General features: G+C 40.9%; 1 protein-coding gene and 1 non-coding gene across 3 annotated transcripts; one reads left to right on the top strand and one right to left on the bottom strand.

Moving 5' to 3' along the window:
• Positions 1–309: 309 nt before the first annotated feature.
• On the top strand, positions 310–381 carry TRNAQ-UUG (transfer RNA glutamine (anticodon UUG)). Its single transcript has one exon. It is a non-coding gene; the product is annotated as a tRNA-Gln (tRNA).
• A 1321-nt stretch (positions 382–1702) lies between these two features.
• Positions 1703–24144, bottom strand: NARF (nuclear prelamin A recognition factor). Of its 2 annotated transcripts, XM_065647978.1 has the most exons (12): positions 19517–19636; positions 18824–18912; positions 18164–18241; positions 17007–17150; positions 15230–15362; positions 13940–14074; positions 9481–9599; positions 8500–8629; positions 7726–7798; positions 6277–6414; positions 5835–5992; positions 1703–5268 (listed from the first exon to the last, which is right to left on the bottom strand). In XM_065647978.1, the coding sequence occupies exons 2-12, from the start codon at positions 18848–18850 to the stop codon at positions 5027–5029; spliced, it is 1377 nt and encodes a 458-aa protein (XP_065504050.1). In that variant the 5' UTR covers positions 18851–18912; positions 19517–19636; the 3' UTR covers positions 1703–5026. The 2 variants fall into 2 exon arrangements, with proteins under 2 accessions (XP_065504050.1, XP_065504051.1); XM_065647979.1 differs by lacking the exons at positions 18824–18912; positions 19517–19636 and adding an exon at positions 24022–24144.
• Between the last annotated feature and the right edge of the window lie 56 nt (positions 24145–24200).

The following is a 24200-nucleotide window of genomic DNA, read 5'->3' as shown; positions in this document are numbered from 1 at the left end:
AACACAATTCTGCATTATGCATTCGAAAACCACGAGACAGCCTGCGAGGGTGTGCATGTGATAATTCGGTTTATGCATCTGCAAGATGTTCTCCTGCTGTTTGTGTTTGCTTCGTGATGTTGCATATTTGCGATCATTATACCACGAAGACAAGGCATATCGCGGAAAGGCGGGATAAATACGAATATTTAGGTTATGTTGAATTCCTGGCAAGCGAGATGCAGAAGGAAAAGGAACGTTGTGATTTTTCCGGGGGATTTGTTTGCCGTGGGTTCATTAGCGGGCCCCGCGGAGGCGGTGCCACCGCCCGGTTCTATGGTGTAATGGTCAGCACTCTGGACTTTGAATCCAGCGATCCGAGTTCAAATCTCGGTAGAACCTACAGAAACATCAATTTTTCTACCTGGTTAATGGCCTCCCGCGGATATTCCGAGGCCGCTCTTGTATCCGGACGTGCCTATAGAAGACATGAAGAAACGAGGCAAAACTGCAATGTCAACGCGCACCACAGCAGGGTACGGACCAAAATGTGGGTGAAACCCTACGAGCAGAATGTCACAGGGATTTCCTTTTCCTAAGCTGTATAACACTAATTTCCTGATTTTCTTAAATTGAATGAACAGCTATACATTTGAGTAAATGAACAAATAAGATTTTATTTTTTAAAGAGCTCTTACTACAATTTAATTAGGTCTTTCATTATGTTTTACTGTTGTTGTATACTTATCTTAGCTTTTTTGAGAGAAAAAAAAAAGTCATTCACATGGAGGAAAATCTGATGTTCAGTAGATAAATGTGCAGAATTTTGACATTATTTTTCAGGTGCACCCAACTATTCATCTGGAAGACATGGACAGAAATAAATACGATTTCGGAGTGGGTATAACCTCCCAGATAGAACTCTGCACAATTTAAACAGATATTACCTCCGCTTTGCTGACAGAAAGCCTCATTATTTATTTTTCATTTCAAGAATAGCTAAGGACATCTTAACATCTTGGCTGCTCTCCTCAAAACCTGCCCTTAATAGTCATTTGTTCACACAGCAACAGGAACATCTCTGTTCTGTGCCAAAGTGAAGGTCAGATCCTTCTGCTTTTCCTCTGCCCAGGTAAGGACTCTGTCCACCTTCAGGCCTCGGTGGTCTCGTTACCATTTTGTGGAAGTTAGGGTCATAACTGTTCAAAGGAATTTAGGAAAATGTTTCCTGAAATTGTTGAAGAATTTTTTGCACAACCTACTGATGAAAAAATATCCCCCTGTTCTATGTTGGGGCTAATTTTCATCCTTTCCCTGTTTGGGGGTGTTGGTACTGTTCCTTGCACACCAGTGTTTTAAATAACTGTATATAGTAAACTTCAGCATAACTAGTCAACCACCATTGATTCGCTTCATCCAGCAACATCATTCTTCACAAGTAAGAAAGCTTTAAAGCCAGTAGGTCTTGTCTGCCTTGCAACAATTCAATTTATCATTTTACAATTCTAGAGAACAAATTACCATTTCTTACTGCTATCCAGCAACTTTCTCCATTTATCACAGTTTGAAGTGTAGCTGTAATCCAGCATACTCATAAATAGCTGACACAGTACTGCTGTTACAGGCTAAGTACTCATGCTAAATTCTCCAGACAAGCACATATGTTAGAATAAGTGTAAAGAATTAAGCTTTTTATATGGAATGAGACACAATCCACACATAATTTGGTATCAAGATTTATTTAGGACAATTCATGGTCATGCTCCATTTGAATACAAAGCACCAAAATTTAGGTAACTGCACATTCTCCAAACAGAATCCAGTTGAGACTGCTGCATACAGATACATCCATTATTCTACATGATAGCACAGCCCACATCTGTCCATGTCCATTAATTATAAAGGACAAACACAAGGTGCTGGAGAAGGCATAGCAGAAGTTCTTCACAACACGTATCCCTTGTCACAGTCTCAGAAGAAAGTACCATGAGCCAAGGCATCTAAGCACTTGATATGCTCAAGTGAATAATACCCCAAGAACATTTCCAAATTAATTTAGCATTTCCAGTTACTTTCCCTGCAATCCCTCCAATTTTATCTTTTCTAAAAAACATCTGGAGACAAGATTGTCTCAGCACAACATTCAACTGAGAAGTAAAGCCGTATGGCTGTGACCACACTAGGAACTTTTCCCATTGCTGAAAAGGCAGTAGCAATGAAAATTATTAGTTGCCAAAATCATATCGGGGAATTATATAATGCTGTATTTTCAGAAAGTGTGGCTAAAGACACATATTGTCAACAACAGACTTCCCAACTGTAGATTTAAAAGAAAGAATCAAATCTTAGGCAAGTATTTAACTATATATGAAGTTGCAATAAGGTTTTCTGATATATGTTAACATTTCAGTGAGAGAAGGTGAAGGGGGAATGACTTATTACAGTTAAGGAAAAAAAAAAACCCTTCTTTTGCTTTTAAACTGGCACTTTAAAAAGGGCTTTAAAAACTTTAAATCATTTTTACTCCAAAAAGTCTTATAAAACAAAAGCTGACCAAAAAAAAGAGAGACAAGTCTCACTCACTGTAAATCACTAGTTATAATACATACATTCCACCTAGCCACTAAAAGCTGCCCAGATAGATGCTTTCCTCATCTTTAAAAAGAATACTGTAGCAGACAAATAATCTACTAGATTTTTACATTGCTACTATCTTGATAGGTTAAAACACTTGAGTAGATGGAAGAAATGGTGGATTTGACTGAAGTAGTTTATTTTATGCACTGAGCCACCAATTCCCCACATAGTGGGAGCACAGCACAGTATAGCACAGAGAGATTTATTTCACCTACTGGCCCATTCCTGGGGTCCCCCCCAGCATGGGAAGCAAGGCAGCTCTTGCGTAGTTTATTGAAGTTTTCATCAGAAAAGCAAACAATTTTTTTTGTACCATTTCATCTAGTTTATGCACATTAAAAAAATAAGCATACTATACAAAGAACAGACACAATATAATTTAAACATGCCATCAAAGCTATAAACCATATATACATAGAAACATATGCCTATACAAACTGAACAAGACCACTTTATTACAAGGTAATTCTGGGTGGTTTTTTTGCAGAAATCATGACAGATAATGAAAAGCAGACCAAAGTGATCTCTTCAGAAATTTCATGCAACACCACCATCTTTCTGTAGCAGATACTTATTAAAGTTTCAGCTATACATAGGTCTTCCCACGATTTCTGGACTCCCTTCCTGTACAGAGGTAGATTTCTGTAGATGTTCTGATATTGCACCACGTAAGCATAATGTTTTAATTACAACAAGGAACAACTTACAAAAGGCTAATTTATTGGTATAATCTCATTGTGTGCATTTAGGTAGCACAGTAATCAAATTCATTCGCACTTTAAAGAAAACATTCCTTGAAGTGTTTTGTTATTTAGGTGGAGGTCCAATTAAAGCTGCAATTTTATTAACAGCTTCACATGAAGAGAACTCTCTCTTGTCATCAGGGTAACATACTCAAGTCTGTCCCTCTCCTTTCAAGCCTCTATTGTTCAGCCAAGGCAAGAACTTGCACCGACTTCACTGATACGTTTATCCCACCGTGTTCAAGTTCAAGGCGTATTTCAAATACACACAGGTTTTTGCAAATATTAGATCTTACTCATACAAGCGGTTGTAATATTAAGAAATTTATAGGAAGATTCATTCAAACTGCCTGAAATGATTAAAAAAAGCCCATCCACACCTTCAGACTGGGAAAGCTGCAACTTTGCTAGCTTTCAACAGCTATTAATCATGAACAAATTTGATGCTACTAGGAAAAACATTAAGTTTGGCAGTACTTTGCATTTTTTTTTGTCCATCACACTCTTGAATAACCCTCTGACAACTCATGAAGTTGCAGAAAAGCTTGCAGGCAAATACCACTTTAAGATGTCTGTTAAATGAAGCCTCTATAGCATACTCAAAAAAATAAAGGCACCAAAATTCATGATGCCAAAGTATAGTAACTTTGATAAGCTCACAAGCATTGGTAAATACTTTTCTCAGAGGCACTCCATGGAGGTATTTTTACAGAAGTTTGTCAACATGGAGATAAATGAAAGAACAATCTAGTATTCTGTGTACCGAAACAGGAGAGAATAAAAGTGCTCTAAGTCTGGCTCAGCAAATCTAACAAAGTTGGAGCACACATGTGCTCATGTGACGTCGCATATGTGGGTTTCACTCTCATACAGAAGCCAGACCAAGCAAGCAGCACCACTCTTCCTAGCTGCAAGTTTCTAAAAAAACTTAAAAGGAAAGAAAAGTTCTCTTTTTGTACCAACCAACCCATCTGCAACTATTTTTAATGAAGGATTGCATTATAACCATTTAGCATTAGTTTCCCAAGTTGCGTTTATATGAAGCATCCCGTTCTTTACAAAATATTACATCACTAAGGAATGGTGACTAGTTTGGAACTGAATAATGTTTGTTAAAATACGGACAGAAGCATACATAAAGTCATTACATTTCTCCATATACACACTCGTCCCTGTAAAGGGTTTTTTTTGTTAACAAGGCAAGTAAATCCCAAGTTACTTCGCAACAATACTAAAATTCATGATGACTGTCTTCCGCTGACGAAAGGGATTGCATACCTAGGAGTAAAATATCTCACCTTCTTGAGGGAGCCTGTTTTGTGAAGGGGACCCTTCACTTCGGGGAGTAGCTTCATCAGGAATTACACTCCCTGCACCTGGCAGAAAGTGCTTATGTACCTTGCAAGATCACGTTTTTTGATTAGAGAAATCCATTATACACAGGAGACTACGCACAGCAAAAGTTAAATGACAATGGCAGGAACCAGGGCTTTCGGAGACTTCTCTGTTTGTTTGTAAAAAGCAATGGTTCTTCACAAGTCACAATCCACAATCAGGAAGCATCTCATTCATACACTTGGCTAGTGCATAGCATCTGCGATTGCATAGAATGTTTCCAGTGCTGAATTGGTAACTAACCTAAGCAAATCTTTTGTAAGTTTGATTTATTACCATTTGATATCCAGATTGCTTGCTGTTTGATTTACTGTGCTGTATTTGGTGTGCAAAGTTTCCTGGACCTTCTTAGAGTCCATGCCTTCCAGCCAGTCCTGGTACATCTGTTGTATGTGTATGTTGGTTTCTGGAAGTCTCACAGGTATTGCAGCATACATTTCTTCCATCTGGTTAAGCAGTGCTTTATCTGGTTTTCCATCTTCAGTTTGTGCCTGACCTTTTCCATTTAGGCACCCTTAAGAAAAGAAAAGAAACAAGCCACAACAGTGGTGAAGATTTGATATGAAGAGAAAGTTTATACTAACTTGGAATTTTTTTTCGTACTAAAGAAAAAAATTGTCTCTTTACATAAACTACCCCCATGCTGCTATTAATAGAATTTGTATTTACTTAAAATTACTCCAGTATCAACAACAGATAAACGTAAATGAGGTTTCCATATCAACAATCTTTCTCTGCCCGCTCCATGGTTTTATGATCCTAATTATGATCCTTGTCTTTTCTTGCCCTTGACAACCATATTTCAGAGTATTTCCTCTGAGGTTGAAACAACCTTAAGAGCCATGCTGTCCCTTATTTATAGGGCAGAAGAGAGCAAATAACATTGTGGTTGATTTTAGAAAACCCCATCAATTTCTGAGTCAACCCTGCACATGCAATTGGTGTTCTAGACCATTCACTACATAGTAATAATTTCATTCCCTCGTAATAATCTAAAATGAAGTGTCTGCCTGTAAGACAACTTCCCTTGAGATTCAAAATACGTGTGCGGAACCACTGTGGATCCACAATTATTCTTACCTCCCGGGCAGGCAAGGACTTCTACAAAGTGGTATAAAAACTTTCCTTTTTTCAACTTCAGAACCATGTTTTGGATATTTCTAAAGCCATAAGCTGCTGCAAAACGCAGCACTGTCTCACCATCCTTTTCCAGGGTAACTTCTTGAAAGTCCTTGTTCCTACAAAGATACACACAGAACATTTTAAACCCCTGCATTACTTAGGGGATGACCCAACTGTGTCGGTTTGTATTCAGATGCTCTAAAGAGAACAGAACAAGGATAACAGTGAGATTAAGGTGAACTCTTCCAGTTTCTACACAGAGTCATAGCAACAATTTTACAGGGTTATAATATGTAGTTGCCTATGAGCAAAAGAGCTGGGCTAGCAGTAACTGCATTAGGGTTCACTGTAGCATCAACTAGCCCATCCTACTTAACAAGGATACAAAACTCTCGCTTACTTTAATGCTTTGTAGGTGATTTCTTTGACATCCATGCCAAAAAGCTCCTTTGCAGCATGTTTAAAAATGTGCTCCAGGTAACCATCGGATCTCTTCCCATCATGCCTTACTACATCTCCCTCCTTGATTCCATCAAACCTTAGAAAACAACAGAAATTTCAACTTCAAAATTTCATTCCTTCACTTTAATAAAGGAGTATGTTTTTCCCCTTCTCTGTCTCCCGCAAAAAGAGTTATATAGCAGTAACTGAGAACATATTAACATTCTTTTTTTATTGCGACTTAAAACCTGTTTAAGACAGCAGTAACATGGTGGGGAAAAAAAATTTTTAAAAGTATGAAAGTATGCAGGGCCTACCATGTTCAGAAACCTTAAGCAACAGTAATTTATAAGCACAGCCTAAAGACTTGGTTAACAGCCATTCACTGCTCAGGAAACATTTTTGCCAGCTCTGTTATAACCATACCACTTAAATCTCTCCAGTCTAGGCAAGGTCTGAGCAGGATACCAACCCAAAGGGAAAAGGATCTTTAGAAATGTCCAGAGCTTTCTGTTTTGTGCAAGAAAGCATGTTTATTGCTCCACTACCACCACTTTGGAAAGATCCCAAGTAACATCTGTCAAACTTGAACAAAGATCAGTGAGCCCAGCCTTTGTAACTAAGCCTGAGAATTAAAACAACATGCATGCTGCTCTGAGCCAGTCATACAGCAAGTAAACAAAACCTCTTCAATCTTTCGTGTGATTTCATCTACTGCATTTCATCTAAAGAATGTTTCAATTTTATCTAATCTTGAAAACTGCTCTGTTCGGGCTAAAACAATTCATTATCATTTCCTGAAAGGGTGCTACTTCTATCAATTCACGCACATAGTAAGGGGAAGTGGAAATTTACTGTCGAGACGCTGCTCTGAACGAGGGAGGCACAGAACAGATGGTGGAACCCACGGTCGCCCCCAGCAGCCTCATGTGCGGCCGGAGGGGGCAGGTGAGACTCTCCAGCTTTACATGAGCTCACGCACAGGGCAGCTCCCAATGGGGTCAACAGTCACGCTTACTAGCAAGTCGTGAATTTGATACAGTCAAATCTATTACTGCATTAAAATATAAAAAAGGAGCTACACAAAAATCAGAAATTTTAAAAGAATCTCTAGATAGGGGTCATTACCTGAAATTATCTGCTTTGTACTTAGCATATACCATTTTACATTTTCTGTTTCGTATTACTTTTATATATAGCAATGAACATCTAAGAGAATACTTTGAGGGTTTCTGAATACTATTTTATATAGATGAGGCTTTAGTATACTCAGGCTTTGATGCAGGCTTTTTTCTTTAAAACGAAAAACAACATTCTTGTGAGAAGTTTTACATTTATGTTGAATATGCTCGAAGGCTTTGTCATTTGTCATCAAAACGAGGCAGCAATCCACAACAAAACTACTTACAAACTATCTACAGCTACTTCAGTCACATCTTTCATAGACACATTTTTCTGTTCCATTATTTGGACAATTTCACCTGTAGGAAAACATATGACATTTTACTTTCAACACGAAGCAAAATGCACATGCTGTGCCTCAGTTTAAGGATCAACATCCCAACACCTGTATGTGCTTGCGGCCACATTCTCCGAGTCTTACTAGAGTCAGTTCCCTCCAGTCATTGAGAAGCCCGACACGCCCAGCCCTCAAGTCGAGGGCCTTCAGCTTGCTCCAAACTTCACACAACCCTATCCTTAGCCTTTCGGTGAGGTAAAGTTTCAAAGACATTTCTATACCACAGGGGGAAAAAGGAGGATAGTTTGGACATGAAGCCTAAAGACAAGAGCCACACCAAAAGGCCTCTGGTGCCATGCGTTTGGAATGTTATGAATAATCCCAGTGGCGATTAAACCATGACTGCAGACGAGCAAGACAATGATTTTAAATATGGATTTGAGTAACTCTTACCTTTCTCTAGAGGCTGAAAAAAACCAAATTCCTGAATCTTGTTTTCAGATGAATACCAACTTAGAAGGAAAAGTACTTTTCGCTTTGCCTTCCCTATACAATACCTATACTACCAGTAGCACAAAAACCTGTACTTATTTTTAAAGCAGAAAAAACCCCAACCTTACAACTAAAGCAGACTTGAAAAAAGCAAAGTCTGGCATAAAGGCTATTCTTACAATGGTGACTCACTTATATCTTTATAAATAGTAAATTTAAAGAAGATTTAACCTGATGTGAGAACACAATCAACTTCTTGTGAATTATACAAGGCAGTGTAGAAATCTTCCCGCAAGGCTTCCAGTTTTTTGTCATAACAAGGCGCCACAATTACATGGAAAATTTTATCAGGAGACAAGTTCTGTGGAACACAGAAGAGAACACATGTGAACTCCGTGAAGAGCAAAAGACAGCTTGAAGAATGACAAGGACAAAAACAGCATCATAAACTCTATGCAAGTAATACTAGCAATCAATCCCTAGCAATTAAATTTAACTTCATCTGTGTGTGGCACTGTTTATCTGCCAGAAGTCACAAATAATCCTCCAGAGTCAGTCTTCTGGCTGAAACTTTTACGTATTCCTTCAGACCACATTTTCTATAGCTTTTGATTGCCTTAGAAAGCGAATGCAAGTCAGGACATCAGAATTCTGTTTGCTGGCTGTCACTCATTTACTTTCATGCACAGCAAGTCCATCAATATTTCTCTATGTGGAGACAGCAACACTTCTCTATATGATGTGGATGCAGTTAAATTTAAGTATGATATGTAAAAAGAAGAGCAACTTTTTCAACATACCAAATTGAGATGATTAAAAGGTTAGTTTATAGGATACAATGCTTTTATTGATCCCAGATAACAAGGCAGTTCCTACATTATTCTCCTCCGCTCCTATTTTGGCTGTGCCTTAGAATCTCTTTAGCTACCCTGGATTTAATTTTATGAATAAATATCTAAATCCATGTTGCCCTGGGAGCACAAGGATTACTGCCAGCTCACACTGCACGAAATGAGGTTCTTTGTACATTCTTCTTATCATAGGTGCTTGTATAACAGCAGAACACCATTTATTGTTCAAGTAAAGAACAAACAATTCAGGAAGATGCTTTATCATTTTATAATACACTGAAGATCTGTATTTCAGTATTAAAACCTACTAGCATATCTTTTTAGAAGAGCATCATGGTAAAAACAAATCAGAATTACTTACCTGCTGCCTGGAAAAGTAGCCCTTTACCAGAGAGCCCATGATCTGCTGTGGAGACTTTGCAGTGCAAATGTGAGAGGTCACGAGATTGGTGAGTACCCTTTCAGCGTACCGGATCCAACCTAGAATGCCAGAAAATCACGGTTAGGTAGTGAAGTGGCACGTAAGCATGGAAAACTGGCAGAAGTTACAGAAACAGCTCTTAAAACTGCAGACACCTTCACAGTAGGTAGGACATTTCTGTGTAGGCTGGAAGCCCCACTTTGGAAACTGTAGGAAACCTCAAGGCTCTGTTAAAAATGCTTTACAGCTGGCTGTCAATAATTCCCTCTGTCATCAATTCTAGGCCTGGAAACCACCATGAACTTCATGACCTATTACCACCTTTCTAATGCATAGACTTAACTAAGCAGAAAGAACAGGACTGCAGCTAACAAAGGGAAAGCTGACTTTTTCGACCTCAGCCCTTGGATCACCAGATACCACAAGTGTTCTCTGTTCAGCTGCTTAACTGTAACCTTCTGTTTCCTGAGATTTAATATCCACGCACCCAGCTTGCCTCCTTTAGAACAGAAGAGTCACATGAAAGCATTATCACAAGATGCACATGGATTATGCCTGGAAAAAAATGCCTTATTTTACTATTGTTAGAGTAGCCACACCTTCTTTAGAAACACCCCCCACACACCCACACGCAGAGTAGTCACTGAAATCTCTCTGTATTCAATATTCTTAGTTCCTCAAGAGTCCCCCTCCCTCTCTTTCACCAGGCTCCTTCACCATTTCAGCTATGACCCCCTACGTATATTTGCATCACCTGCAATACCCAGAGCGGTTCTATTATTCCCTCCCTTCCAGAACAGGAACTGGCAAATGAGCAGATTAAGATATTTAGGGTGTGCAATTCTTTCTTACTCCTACTGAAAACAACAGCCCAGAATCTGTCACAGCAAGGATTCAGAACTTTTTGCTTCACCTACATGAACCGAGAAACGGATACCTAATTTCTTAAATGGCTTTAGTGTCAAGTGCTGTCAAAAGAGAACAAAAACTGCTTCAAACAAAATAAGGACAGTTTTTAAAAACATTCTGCCTTGCACTTTAGCAGCATTTCTGGAAGGTCCTTCCCTTATACTGCAGCTGTGCGTTGGGTTTGTGTGGCAAGGTTTTAGTAGCTGGGGGGGCTACAGTGCTGGGTTTATTTCTCATTCTCTACTCTGATTTGATTGGTGATAAATGCAACTCATTTCCCCTGTCCTGATCTCGACCCATGAGCCTTTCATTATATTTTCTCTCCCCTTTCTGTCCAGTGGCAGAGCAGCCTTGGTGGGCACCTGATGTCCAGCAGGGTCAACCCACCACACTGTGATTGCCATTCACAGCACTCCTGCATGAGGCTGGTTTTCAGAACTGGAATGTTTTAGATATTGTTTTAGATATTGTAGCCACGAACTGTAAGGCAATTTCACTAAATCACAAGAGACTTCTGGCAGGTATTGTCCAAAGCAATTTCTTAAATTGTTTCTTTCCTTGCAGTAGACCGAACAAGTGTCTAATAGCTCCAGCTCCACAATGACCATTAGTCACTGTGTAATTACACAGGCAGCCTTGGTAAATAAGCAACAGGAGGCATTTATCTGCACTTCACATACGCACTAGCTGTTTCTGCCTACTCATCAACAGGGCTGGATTCCAGAGCCAGTCACAGGGAGCCCAAGATATCCAGTTCTTATATCAATGTACATCTGTACCCATAATGACCTATAGCCTCCATAAATTCATTCAGATTCTTGGCCATTTGTTCGCTTGTGTTAGCAAAAAACAACAGGAAACCCCTACAAATCACTGTATAAATTCTTACAGATGTACTTCAGAAGACATTATTTTTAGTGGTTTATTGTGCGTAGATCACAAAGTTGCATGCTATAAATATCTATGCATCAGTATAAAGTGCAGAAAAACAAATAAAACTGTCACTACTGTAAAACTCCACTCCTGTAAAAGGAAATTAGTTTAGTTGACTGGGACAAAAGCATTTGAACCCTCAATAGTTATGCTTTTCCTACTTACACTGTGAGTCTGCTCTAGGAGTTCAGGCTGGCAGCGCACTCAAAATGTTGACTGCTTCCCGCAGCTAGTGCTTCGTGCTGCTTACCAGTTCAGTCAATTAGGGAAGAGAACTGATTACTTCTGAGATATTATATACATAAATTCAGTAGTTACACTGTTGTACTTTCAACAGGAAACAAACCCAATAAAATGTATTTCACTTTCTTTTAAGAGAGCAGCAGGAGGTAGGCACAATTAAGACAGAGACAATAACATGCCCTTTTGTCAGGTTTTGGGACTATATGGACTATGCTCTTTTGCTCATGGTAGATTTTACACCACAGAACACTCCTGCAGAGGCTGATATTTCTGTGGAAAGTTACACTCGAGGATAAGTAAGAGTAAAGCAGTTATACTTGAGCTCACATTGACCTTATATCTACAGAGCTATATAAAAACCATCTTGTGATAAACACACCCAGTAAACAACATTTCTAGGACAAAATTATGTAATCTGGGGCTAGAGAGAGGAAGGAGAAGGAGGAACAGAAAATGCACCCAGACAATTAAGTCAGGAAACACAGTGAACAACCTCACTTTAAAGATGACTGATCGTTATATTTTTTTCCTGTAACTGCTGTCAATGGGAATGAAATATCATATGCTTTCAGAATGGGTTTACAGTGGTATTTCGGTTCCGTTTTCCAGAAATGGAAAGCACCCATACTTTTGCTAGCTGTTTGCAGTGGTATAGATGTTAACACCATAACCAGCACTGAAAACAGAAACAATCTTTTGTAGAACAGACAAGGACAAGAAGAGTGTTCCATTAACTATTTAAAAATATTTCCAATGAGAACAGCAGAAAATCTGAGCTCTCTTTTGAGATGAAGAAAATTAAAATTATCCCAGAAGTTCTAAAACAAATCCTCGGAGTTTGAGTTTTAAATAAACCACGTACAAGATGACAAAGCTAAGTAATAGGGGGTTGTTTCAACTTCACAGGTTTTACACGAAGAAAAAGCAACATATAGTATGTCTGCTCCTGAAGATAGGAGGTAACGCTAAGATAACAGTAACAGAAAAAAAAAAAAGAGACTTTTCCTCTTAATACATATATGTAGTTCCTAAAGCGTAACCCAGATACTTCCACTACAGAATACACAAACCAAACAAAAGTACAATTTAAATAGCAGTATTTTTTATATATAGTATAAATAGCAGCAGATTCTGGGATCACCAAATGCATAATCTAACTCGCTCTCTTGTAACTGTAATGTTTCTTTAAATAATGCAACTCGCTTAAGTTATTTCAAAGCTATATTTTTGTATTTTTACTAGCCTTTTGAAAAGCAACACCATGAGCTTACTAGGGTGGAGTTAAGGGGGGAGGTAGGTGAAGGAGTTACTTTTACCCCCTTTATGATACTTCTTTTTTACGAATGTGACTTATCAAACTGAAATGATGATGTGCTAACAAATGCAGAAGTAAACAATGAATGTTCTACATCTTCTCAGTTGTGGTAAATGCAGGTTTTGTTCATAACAAAGCAAGTTCTCAGGTGCCAAATTCTCAGAAGTGAGACATTTAGTGAGTCAAGTCTGTGACATTTCAAGTGAGAATTATTTTCTAAGTGTCAGACATAACCATCTCGCAGTCATTAAGAGTAATATCACTTGCTATTTTCCTCTAGGCTTAAGTGGCAAGTTCAAAACTTGGTTAAGATAACAGAGGTTGTGGTTTAATTATATCAGTAAGCAAAGTTCCTTAAACATTCTTTTCAATAAGGAAATGCCATGTTAAACTTTGTAGTCTGGACACACAAGCAGCAGGCACTAACTCCTCAATTCCAGTTCTAATTAATTTCTCCAAAGGTCTTACACAAAGCACTAAGAACTTCAGTGCTTCTGTGCCTCAGTTTCATTATCCAGAGATTCATATGTCATATATGCTTCTTTTATAGCAGTGATGGGAAACACAACCGACTAATAAATACCACATATGAACACTAGCACAAGGAAATCAGGAGTCCAGGTTCTTTGTATTATCAGAGGCTATGGACTACAGCAAGGTTCTTTTGTGGGTGGTTTTTTTTTTTTTGAAGAGCAACAATAGAATTTACGTTCCTCACTTCTTACAGAGCTCCACTCACATATGGGAAAGATGAGATGCTTGCTGGAAGCAAATTCTGCTCTCTCAACAGCCTGTGAAAAACAGGCCCCTCTAGCAATGCATTGCAACGCACTAAGGATGAGCAGCGCTACTGGTGGCAAGTACTGGCTGTGAGGTTTGCTGTCTCAAAAGCAAAACTAAAATGCTCTCAATTATGTAAGGCTCCCAAATGAAAGCACCCTTGGTAGTTCCAAAGAGCCCAGGCTGAAGTGCGGGAAGGTTGGAGAAATCAGTTCTCACCAGGGCAAGCAGAGGCAAACATTGGTAAGGCATGCTCCTCCTGGTTCCTCCGCTGATACCGCTGCACAAATTCCCTCTGGCTCTCCAGAATACTGAAATCGGCAGCTATAGTGGTGTCAAATACATAATGCACCCCTATGAAAGAAAGCAGCAAGGAAAAGTGAATTAGTAGCATATTCTCCATCCCATAGGCTTCTTTCCAAGTTCCAGGTCTACAGAAAATCTTGGCAAGATCAACAGGTATATCTCCAAATTTTCACAAATAGTAGAGCCAAAAAAAAAAAAAAAAAAAAAAAGGCATACATTGAAAAGCTACCTTCTACATCATGAATTTTAAAAGGACCACCAACTTGCGAATGGTGACTAGTAACACTTCAAATACTTGTCTGCTTCCTTACGAGAAACTTGCCATTCAGCCACGAGGCACCTCTCCCGTGGCTGAAGTTGGCTGCAAAGGCACACGAGCGTATCACTGAACATATCACCAAACATATCACCGGCACCGCAGAGCCCTCCTGCCTGCCTGGGCAGCACCACACTCCCTGCGCGCCTCTGTCACATTGAGCATGGCCCGGCAGCGAGGCACAGATAATTAACGCATTCTGAGAAAACTGGGGCCCACCAGAACTTAGAATTCCTTTTAGATTAAAAAAATGGATGTGTAAAAACTGTTTTTAAAAAAAGATAAAAGGGAGAAAATAGTATATTACTATCATTTCCCTTCCTCCCTCAGGTACAAAAAGAACCCCAAACCCATAGACAAAGTGGGTTTTGTTTTTTAAATAAAACTTGGCATGTATAGTAAAACTAGCAAAGGAAACACAGCTTTAACATAAAATAGACAGATACAACAGTTCTTGCGTATAATTTCAAATTACAGAAAAAAAACCCCACGACTGAGAATCTGCTAGAGATATAATGTGTCAAAAGGACTGGAAGGCACTTAGGTTAAGAACTCCCTCCTCCCTTGAATTACAAAATAAAGGGAAAAAAAAAAACAACTTACAGAAGCTCATATAACCAACTCCTCCCTGACCTCTTAGTAGTGAAGGCTCTGAAGACAGGTCTGTAATGTCCTTCTATTCTGTGACCTTTACTATCAGCACATGCCTCAAATCCCCATTTCTGAAACTGGTGTATGTCATACTGGTGCGCTGTCATTATTTCAAACTCTAAACTACATTGTGCAATGGCACTTTATGACTGCATAACAAACAATTCTGCTGAGGAAGCAAAAGCCTAAAATTATCTCTGCTTTCTGCTCCACCATCATAACATATTCAAACTTACCGAGACTTTTGAGGAAACCACAGAGTCTCTTGGCTGCATCATTCACAGAGAGATTGAATTTAGCAGCAAAATAAGGCAATGACTGAGGGCATATAGACACTGCCAACACTTTGTGTTTTGAGGTATCACATTTCTGGTAAACAAAACAAAAACAAAGAAAACAAGGTGTGTAATCACAACAGGGTAAGGCTCCCTCCTTCGCCTCCCTTTTCCACTCCCGGAGTTATTCCTCAACGCCCCAAGTGTAAAACCCCCGGGAAACAACTATCAGATTTCCTGAGGGCAGGACAAGATGTTCCTCTGACCCTGTCAGTGTTTATCTCTAATCACCTGTAGATCTTTTTTCTATAACTTGGGGAAATCCAGCCCTCCCAGGACAATTCTGTGGTTGATCTCCTAATGGCATAAGAAAAGTTAAAGAGACGTTCAGCACCTATGACGTTCTAGCAATATGAAACATTCTAGCAGATATGAATAAAGCTGTATGTTTAAACATTAATAAATAGATAAACTAACGTTTACGGGAGCATGGGCATTTGAAGTTACAAATCCAACCCAAGAAATGAGAGATCTGATCCTTTGTTAAGGCTCCTGCGTTTCTGTCACTGAAGGCATTGGGGAAAACAGGCAAGACATGACCCTCAACAAATCAGTGTTTGTAGGCACTGAAGAACTCTTTCAAAATACCTAAGATGGTGTGCAACTGTAAAGCTCTGATTGCCATGACATTTATATGAAGATGAATCTTGTTTTAGTTGTGATATTTTCCACATCAGCGGAACCCTCGGAAGGCAACCAGGGCTATGCCACAGACAAGTCTTACCCTAAAAAGATCAGCAACCGTAGTTTGTACTTAAACACCATGATGAGCCTTGAAGTAGAGCTCATGACTGCCTGGAAAGCATCTCCCTTGCTCACTGTCCTCTCTTGGTCCCCTCAAGTTCTGATCAAGGTACTTGGCTGCCTCCCTTTTGTGGACTTCAGGCTCTCTTAATATGACCCAGAAGATTTTTTTTTTCCTTTTTCTTTATTTTTCTTCTGTACAACAACATCATACTGTATGGAGAGTTAAACTAGTTCTAAGAAAACTGAATCACTGTGTAATGAATCCTCTTATTTATGACGCTTCTATACAGATTAAGAAACTGCATCAGTTCTGGTAGCTTTTGCATCCCCAGTAAGGACTCAGAAATCTGGAGCAGAACTAAAGTAATTAATGCAGTAATCCAAAGATCCAAGCGCCATATATAGTAACTAACTTCACAGCAGAAAATAAGACAGCAATACAACACTTTTATGACTTTTGCTAAGAATTTGGACAAAAAAATTTGTTCCAAATGTAGTCAGCTTGAATATATATTAAAAACAACTCTGCTTTCAAAAACTTGCCTTGCTAACTTTTTATTATATGGATACAATGGCACCAGCAACACCCAGAGCAGTCGTAGTAATGAAGGTGCGAGGATTTATAAACACTGAACCACAGATTAATTTGCTATTACAGTAACAAGGTAGTTACATTTTCCAAAAATTTTACTTCCGTGAGTGCAGTAACTTTCCTCTTGCCCTTAGGTTAAGTGCCACGACCTTGCACATTTAGCGCGAAATTATGTTAAGTACTTCAATGTTCGTCTTGCCTGAAGTTTTCACTTCCTCTTTGGAAAAAGCATATCCTGACAAATCTTCATCTTATCTGCCTTGGGAAACCAAGCTGCTTAGTCATTCTGCGATTTCCTCCTCCTGACAGACAACTGTGTTATTGTTTGTGTCACGTTACCTTATTAAGGTTCAGAACACGAAAGAGCTCCTTCTGATTCTGTTGGAAAACTCTGGCTCCTTCTTCTGATGTCATACAATTGTCACAAGCTAGGCAGTCGCTAAGGAGTATTTTAGCATTAGCCAATGTATGAAACTCATTTTTCTGAGAGGAAAAAAAAAAGTAAGCAAGTATTTAATAATGATCGACCAATTTTCAAGACCTCTGCAATCATCTGGCAGAAGAGCAAATATACTGTCAGTTTTGTTTAAAACAAGACAATCCATGACACTTGAATAGCGTCCAAGATTATTCAGAAGTAATCAGAATAATTTGTTCCATCCTTCTTCATTGCTTTGCTCCTGTTATTACTGTGAAACTGCAAAATGTTGAAGGGTAAACACAGATCTACATTAATGTCCATGTTCCAGTGACTTGATTTGCATTGCGTTTCAGAGCAGACAGTCCCCAAACAACTGAGAAAACTTCTACTTTAACTATTAAACCCCTTTGCTAGCCAGAGAGCTCTCTAACAGCAAGATGGCTTTGGCTTTTTACCACAAGGTAAAACAGAGTACAGTCCTACAATTAATTACATTGACCATATACTGTACGATCAAGAGTTTCATATTTCTGGCTACAATACCGCTGGCAGCTCATCTGTGGGAAGAAGGAATACTTGGATAAAAGGGCAACATAACCAGAGTACTTGCAAAAAACCTAAAGAAAAATCCCTCAATTGAGAATCCATTCCTGGCTAAAGAGTCCTCTGTTAAAGAACAGTATGTGATCTGTTTGTCTGATATAAATAAAGACATCCTGTGCACTTGTACTGTCAAAACCCATTTTCTCTTTAGAAGCCCTGTGCCTACTTTGAATAGTTGATGGAAAGATTTTTGACACTCCAAAAAAAAATTCTTTAGAGCTTCAACTTCAGTTTTGTGTTTACATAGTAAGGGGTTTTTAATTTCATCTTTTTAAAAGATTCTTAATTCTCGTGAGATGACTACAAGTGCTCAAAATTGCTTACAATTGCTTGTTGATTAAATATAGTACTTAATAGTTAAATATAGTACTAATAAATAGTTAAATATAGTACTTAAAAGTTCTCTACTTACACCCTCCTTTGGGGTACAAAATAAACCACAGTATATCACAATTTTCAGAAGGAACATTACCTCTTCAAAATCATCATTTGAACTCAATGCATCAGATGTACTTTGTGTGTCATCATTTTTCTGTTTTTTACTGCATTCCTGAAACAAAACATAAAACACACGTATTACGCAAAACTCCTTTGCCGTTCAGTAAGAACATCTTCGCAGAGCCGTTTGTACCATTAGAAGCTAACGTGGCCCTTCCACAGGTTTTGGCAGCGTTAAATCTACATCCTTACACGCAACGCTTTGTTTCCACTTTGCTACGGTGAACGTAATTCCGCAGAAATCCACTTGCTCCATCAGTTTCACAGTTCTGAGCGTGCGGTTCGGTTTTTAACCCCAAGGGGAAGATTGCCCGGAGCACAGGAGCTGCGCGTCCACGTCGCGGCGCTACGTGACGGCTCCGGCCCGCCGAACGGCCGCATCCCGCCGAGAGCGCTGCCCGCTGCCCCCCGGGCGCTGCCACCGCCGTTCCGCGGAGAGGAAAACGGGCACGGCGCCGCGGACCCGGAGAGGCCGGTGACCTTGGAGCCCAAGGCCGCTCCGCCTCACCGGGCAAACCGGGACGCCACAGCCCCGCCGCTGGGGGTGGGGGGGGACCGGGAGCTCCACCGGCTGCCCGCCCCCGCTCAGGCGCCGTGCCCGGGGCCCAGCCGGTCGCGCCGCCGCCGCACTCACCTTTTTGGTGCAGTTCTCGCACTTCATTTGCGATCCCGCCGGCGCAGCCCGGCCCTGGCTCGGCTGCCGAGCGCTCCTCGCCGCCGGGGCTACGGGACAGGGGCAGAGCGGGGCAGGCGGGTGAGCCCCGGCGCACAACCGGCGGCCGCTGCCAACCCTCCCTCCTTGGCTCCGTCCCCGCCGCCCTTTGTTGCCGTGCCCGCCCCCTGCCCCTCTTATCGCCCCCGCCGGGCGGTCCCCGCAGCCAATACAGCCCCCGGGGGCGGGGGTGGCCGCGCCGCGCCCCTCACGTGCTCCGCAATTTATGAAAGCTGCAATTAGCCAACAATCCCCGCGGGCACCCGGCGCTGCAGCCCGTTACGTGGAGCGAGGGGGCACCGGGCGCCTCTTGGGAGAAACACGGGGTAAAAACCGCTCCACGACAGGAGCGCCCCCCCAGGGGAAAGGTCTCCCCGCAGCACGGCCCCGCTGCCCGGAGCGGAGCGGGGCTCCCCGGCACACGGGCCGGCAGCTCAGCCCCCGCACCCCGCTTCTTCACACCCCCCCGCCACCGAAGTGATGGGAGAGCGGGCGGGCGGCCCCGAGCCGCAGCTCATCAGCTCCACAGGAGGAAAAAAAACAAAGCCAAGCACCCCTCCGACCCCCCGAACCACCCAAAACGCGGGGTGGAAGGATGAAGAACCGGCGCCGTACCTCCCCGCCGCGCTGAGTCGCGTCCCCGGCAGGAGGAGGCGGCAGCGCCTCACCCAGCGCCTTGTCGCCGGCAGGTCCCGCCGCCTCCCCGCCTCCCGGGGCTCATTGTGGACCTGAGCGCCGTCACGTAGCCGCCGCCGGCGGCGCGCAGCGCGTCCCCGCCGCGGGGCGGGCACGGAGCGACCCCGCGCTGCGCGGCCGCAACCGGGACCCGCCGGGGCCGGAAATCCCGCTCGGGTGGGAAAACCGGGAGCGTGTGAGCCGCCGGGCACCTGCCCGGGAGCGGCGGGAGCGGGCGGCCCCGGGGCTCCCGGCGTGACCGGCGCCGCCGAACGCGGCCCCGGCAGCTGCTCCCGGCAGCACGGCGGTGCACGGCGGGCTCCGCGCTGCCTCCGCCTCTAAGGGTGTCGAACAAGGCGGTTGAGGGCAGTTCGGTGCGGCGTTCCCCAAAGGTTTGCTGCTTCTCTTGACCTTCTTTGCATATTTTTTAAAACATACTCCGCAGTTATATCATATCAAGATTTTACCCCCCCTGATTTTTGTTTTCTCTCGGTCTCTTTTAAATGAAATAACACTATGGAAGTTACTAAAAAACCCCATAATTACCATTTTATTTAACCAGTATGCTCTGATCTCCCATATCTGTAACAAAACACAAGTATCAGTGATGCTGTTCCCAGGCAGGCATCACAAATCCTTATGTGCAGCATTATTAAACATACACATCAGCCTTCCACAACCTCATAGGCCCCAAAGTATCAAGATGCTTATGATTTATGGCAGAGTGGTTGTCTTTCTAAACCTCAGGTTATAACATTTAAACAGAAAGGTTAAATCCACATTTTCCTCCTCTTTTAACCCCCTGTCCGTCTGAGCAGACAAGTATAAACCTACAGCTGCCCGGAGAAGCTTTTTAAGTATAAAATGACATTTTAGAAATCAAACCACAGAACTTTCAACAAAGATGCAATTTCCTGTCTAAACTGCAACTTTTTTTTAAATCAAGCACGCTGGGTAAATCCCCTCCTGTTACAAGTAAGCTCTAATGCTTTAATCCGCAGAAAATGTTTTTGTTAAGCACAAATAGCACAAGAACTACAGACGATCACGGCTGAAGAAGTTGTTACTCAAGAACATAACTCTCTAAATGCTCCTTTCACTGTAACTGTCTGCAAAAGACATCTCAATCCAGAGAAGCAAATGTTTGTGGATATGGCTGTTAAATACTTCACAATCAAATTAATTAGTGTTTTAAAGATATCCCCAGAGCAGAATGTAAAAATAATGGGTTTTTTTTAAAGAAAAAAATTACAGCTATAGGTGAGTTATCACGGAGGTCAAGGAAACTGGGAATTCCTTAACTTTACCATAATGAAAGCAAAAAGAAACACTTTCTTACTGCCCATTTAAAGAAAAATAAGCTGATACTGCTCTACATATACCCTGGAAAAATAGCTTAAGGTAAAAATTGTAATAGCTTTGGTAATCGTTTTCTGAGCTTCTGGTGTCTTCATTCAAAATGCTTTCACATTAGCATATTAACGCCAGATTTATAAAGCACTACAGTCACTCTAGAGCAATGCAGCTTCAAAATGGTATTTAGTATTTTCAGACTAAAAAGCTGTGCCAGTCTTGCTACTTATTCCACAAGGATACAATAGCCATGGTTGCATTGACAGATATAGCGATAGCACAGACAAAAGTTCTACATTAGGAATGTGTTAACATTTGCACTTAAAGGCACAGCTAAAATCCTTCTGTTTCACACTGTGGTGATTGTGCTTACACTTATCCAAATTTGATATAGTGATTCTTCAAAAGACATGACAGTTTGGGATATTTCTGTAACTCTGCACAGATTGTTTTTAATATATTTTTTATTTCCCCCCACATTTCCTTATATTCACAATGCAAAATGGATAACTACATGAAAATTGAAATATTTGCAGAAACACGGAAACACTGAGAACATCTTTGGTACACATCTTAAGCATCCTCTGGCTTAGGAATACTTAGACTGAATTTCAGCTCAAGAACTCAAAAAGAGAGCAAAAACTGGTACAAACTGAAGAGTATGCAAGGAATCAAGGTTCCAATGCACAGTGTAGTCATTAGATAATTAGATGTCCCATTTTTTTTTTTAATTGCCAAGAGCGATTTCTGCTCTCTGTCAGCTATTTATGCCATTTCCCCACAGAACATCAGATCAATTACCATCAGCACCGTGCCTGACAACCTGAGAAAAAGCACCATCCTGTTTTCATCTGCCCCTGGGGAGGTAAGTTCCTACGTTTGGAACACTGCAAGGCTAATTCAAAAAAAATCCACATTATAAAAGCTTTCCTGTGTCAACAGCAGGCACCACTTCAGAGCATTACTTGCTTTTATAGCCTCTCTTGATTTATTTCACCTCCCTTGCTAAATTTAACATTTATACCTGCACCTAAAGCATTTATACCAGGAATGAAATAAAACCTAAGTATTCCTCTATGAAAACAGTTGCTGCGGACAACTTCAGCAAGCTTTAAAGGGTACGCACCGGTCCTGCAAGGCATTGCAGGCTGCAAATGCCTCCTCAACAGCTGTCAAAATTAGGCAATAAATCCTAGTTACAGCTGGTAAACACATATTCCATGAAATTAGTGCTCCCCAGGCTCCATCCACAGTGTTCCCGTGGAGGTCAGTGGGCACCCACACAGCACAGCAGGATGAGCCAACCCAGTCCAGCCACAAAGCACTGCTGGGCTGGTGACACTTTCCAACCAACTGCTCAAAATCAAGAATACGTATGAAAATAAGTCTGAAATTAGGAAAAAGGACCAGAAATATAGGTAGTGCCAAACTAATGCAAAATGAAGGCCAGTTCTGTTATATCTGCATGTTTTTGCTTTCAGATCAATGACTTAGAAGTTACAAGTATATTCACTACACAATGCCTTACAAAAATCTAGTTTTACATTATTGAGCAAGAAGTTTACAAATAGTCAATTACATATTTCCCAATGTTTCTTCTAGCAAGTAGTTTTTGTTTCAGCAGCAACATGCTTTGTAATTGATGCTGTTCTTGAAGTCCAAGATCATGCTTTAACAATGTGTTTCTTCTTCCTTTTTTATTGGTAGGCATAATGCCACCTACCTACTTCAAAGTGCTGGTGTAAAATCCCTAGATAATTTGCAAAAAAAAATGGTGTAAAAATCATTAATCAATACCAGAAGCTTACAAGCATCCTTGCCATATTCCAGTTTGGACACATGCTTGATTGTGTGTGTGAGGTGTTCCCATAGGTGAAATAATTTCTAACTTCATAATTAAATTAAGCCACATCAGCTTATCCTGCCATGGTCTTCGCAGAACTGGAGAAGTATAGAGTTGTTAATATTTTTGCAGATCGTAACATAAGAATAGAACAGTGATATGCTGTGATTTATACTGAGTGGAGGGGACAGATAAGTTTCTCATTTCACTCTGTCCTAGATATGAGAAATCTTTTGTCTTGTATCACTCAAAGTAGCTTAACGTTTGGTTTCCAGAGAAACTGGCTGCTTGTAAAAACTGACTGACAGCTGCTTATACATAAATTTCTTCCCAGAAGATCTGGTCAGCTGCCTGGTTGGGCTGAGAACACGTGATAATTATTACTTCTCATTCTCCATCCAAATCCAGCAGCTGGTACCTCATGACTCACACACACACCAATTCATCCTGGCAGTTTCTCACAACCTTTTCCCATTAGGATATTTACACACCAGAATTGCAGATCAGTTTGTATTTTCTACTACTTACAGTTAGTTAAGTCTGTACCATGAACTCAGAGTTCTTTTTTTCCTCTCCTTCTACCTTCAAATAGTTCACACTGGACTGTTATGAAACACACTATCTGGTCAAAAACTCTGTTATTTTTCACCAAAAACAATGTTCAGGAAAAGCTGAACAAACTTCAACCATGTTACGGCCTTGAGCAAACACTCTGGTGTGTCTAGATTCAGACCGGGGAAAAATGCAAAAATTCACTATGTCATCCAGGAAGGACCATATTTCTGTACAACTGAGAACCAAATATCATTTATTGACGAAGTTATACATTGTCTTGCATAAAGGAAATTTAAGAAGTTAAGCAAAACTACAGGTGTCTGCACTTCACCCATTTTGTCGCAAAGATGACATAAGCAGTTGCTCTAACAGATTGAACTGGAACAGTTTTCACAGGTTAATGATGTTTAACTGAACTAGAAACACAAGGGATTTTTCAAATGTGGCCCCACTGTCCACGACAGGAAAAGTCAGGATTTAAATTGAATTAGAAACTTTCCTCTCCAACAACAGATTTTCCAAACTCAAGCCTTCAGTCGATATCCAATTCACGAAAAGTTACCACATCAACGTTAAACCCACATGATTATCACTGTTATTCCTGCTTTGTAATCCCCCCTCAGGTTTTGAACAATAGCATTTTTTTTTTCAGGGTTCTATTCAGAGTTAGAATAGCTATCTCAAAACACATTACCTTGAATTATTATTATTTCTGCCAACACGCGATTTTTTCTCCTTTTTAAAAAAATACAGTTAAAGCTATACAACCGAAGGACACACCGAACGCCGCCACTCAGCCAGCACCCGCGGCCTGGCCGCCATCTTCACTCCGGGCAGCCCGCCGCCATCTTGGGCGAGGCTCTCCCTTTCCCC

Source organism: Caloenas nicobarica, chromosome 18, assembly GCF_036013445.1.
Source record: "Caloenas nicobarica isolate bCalNic1 chromosome 18, bCalNic1.hap1, whole genome shotgun sequence".
Taxonomy (NCBI): Eukaryota; Metazoa; Chordata; class Aves; order Columbiformes; family Columbidae; genus Caloenas; species Caloenas nicobarica.
Note: the sequence above shows the minus strand (reverse complement) of the source record. Positions and strands in the feature narration are given on the sequence as shown.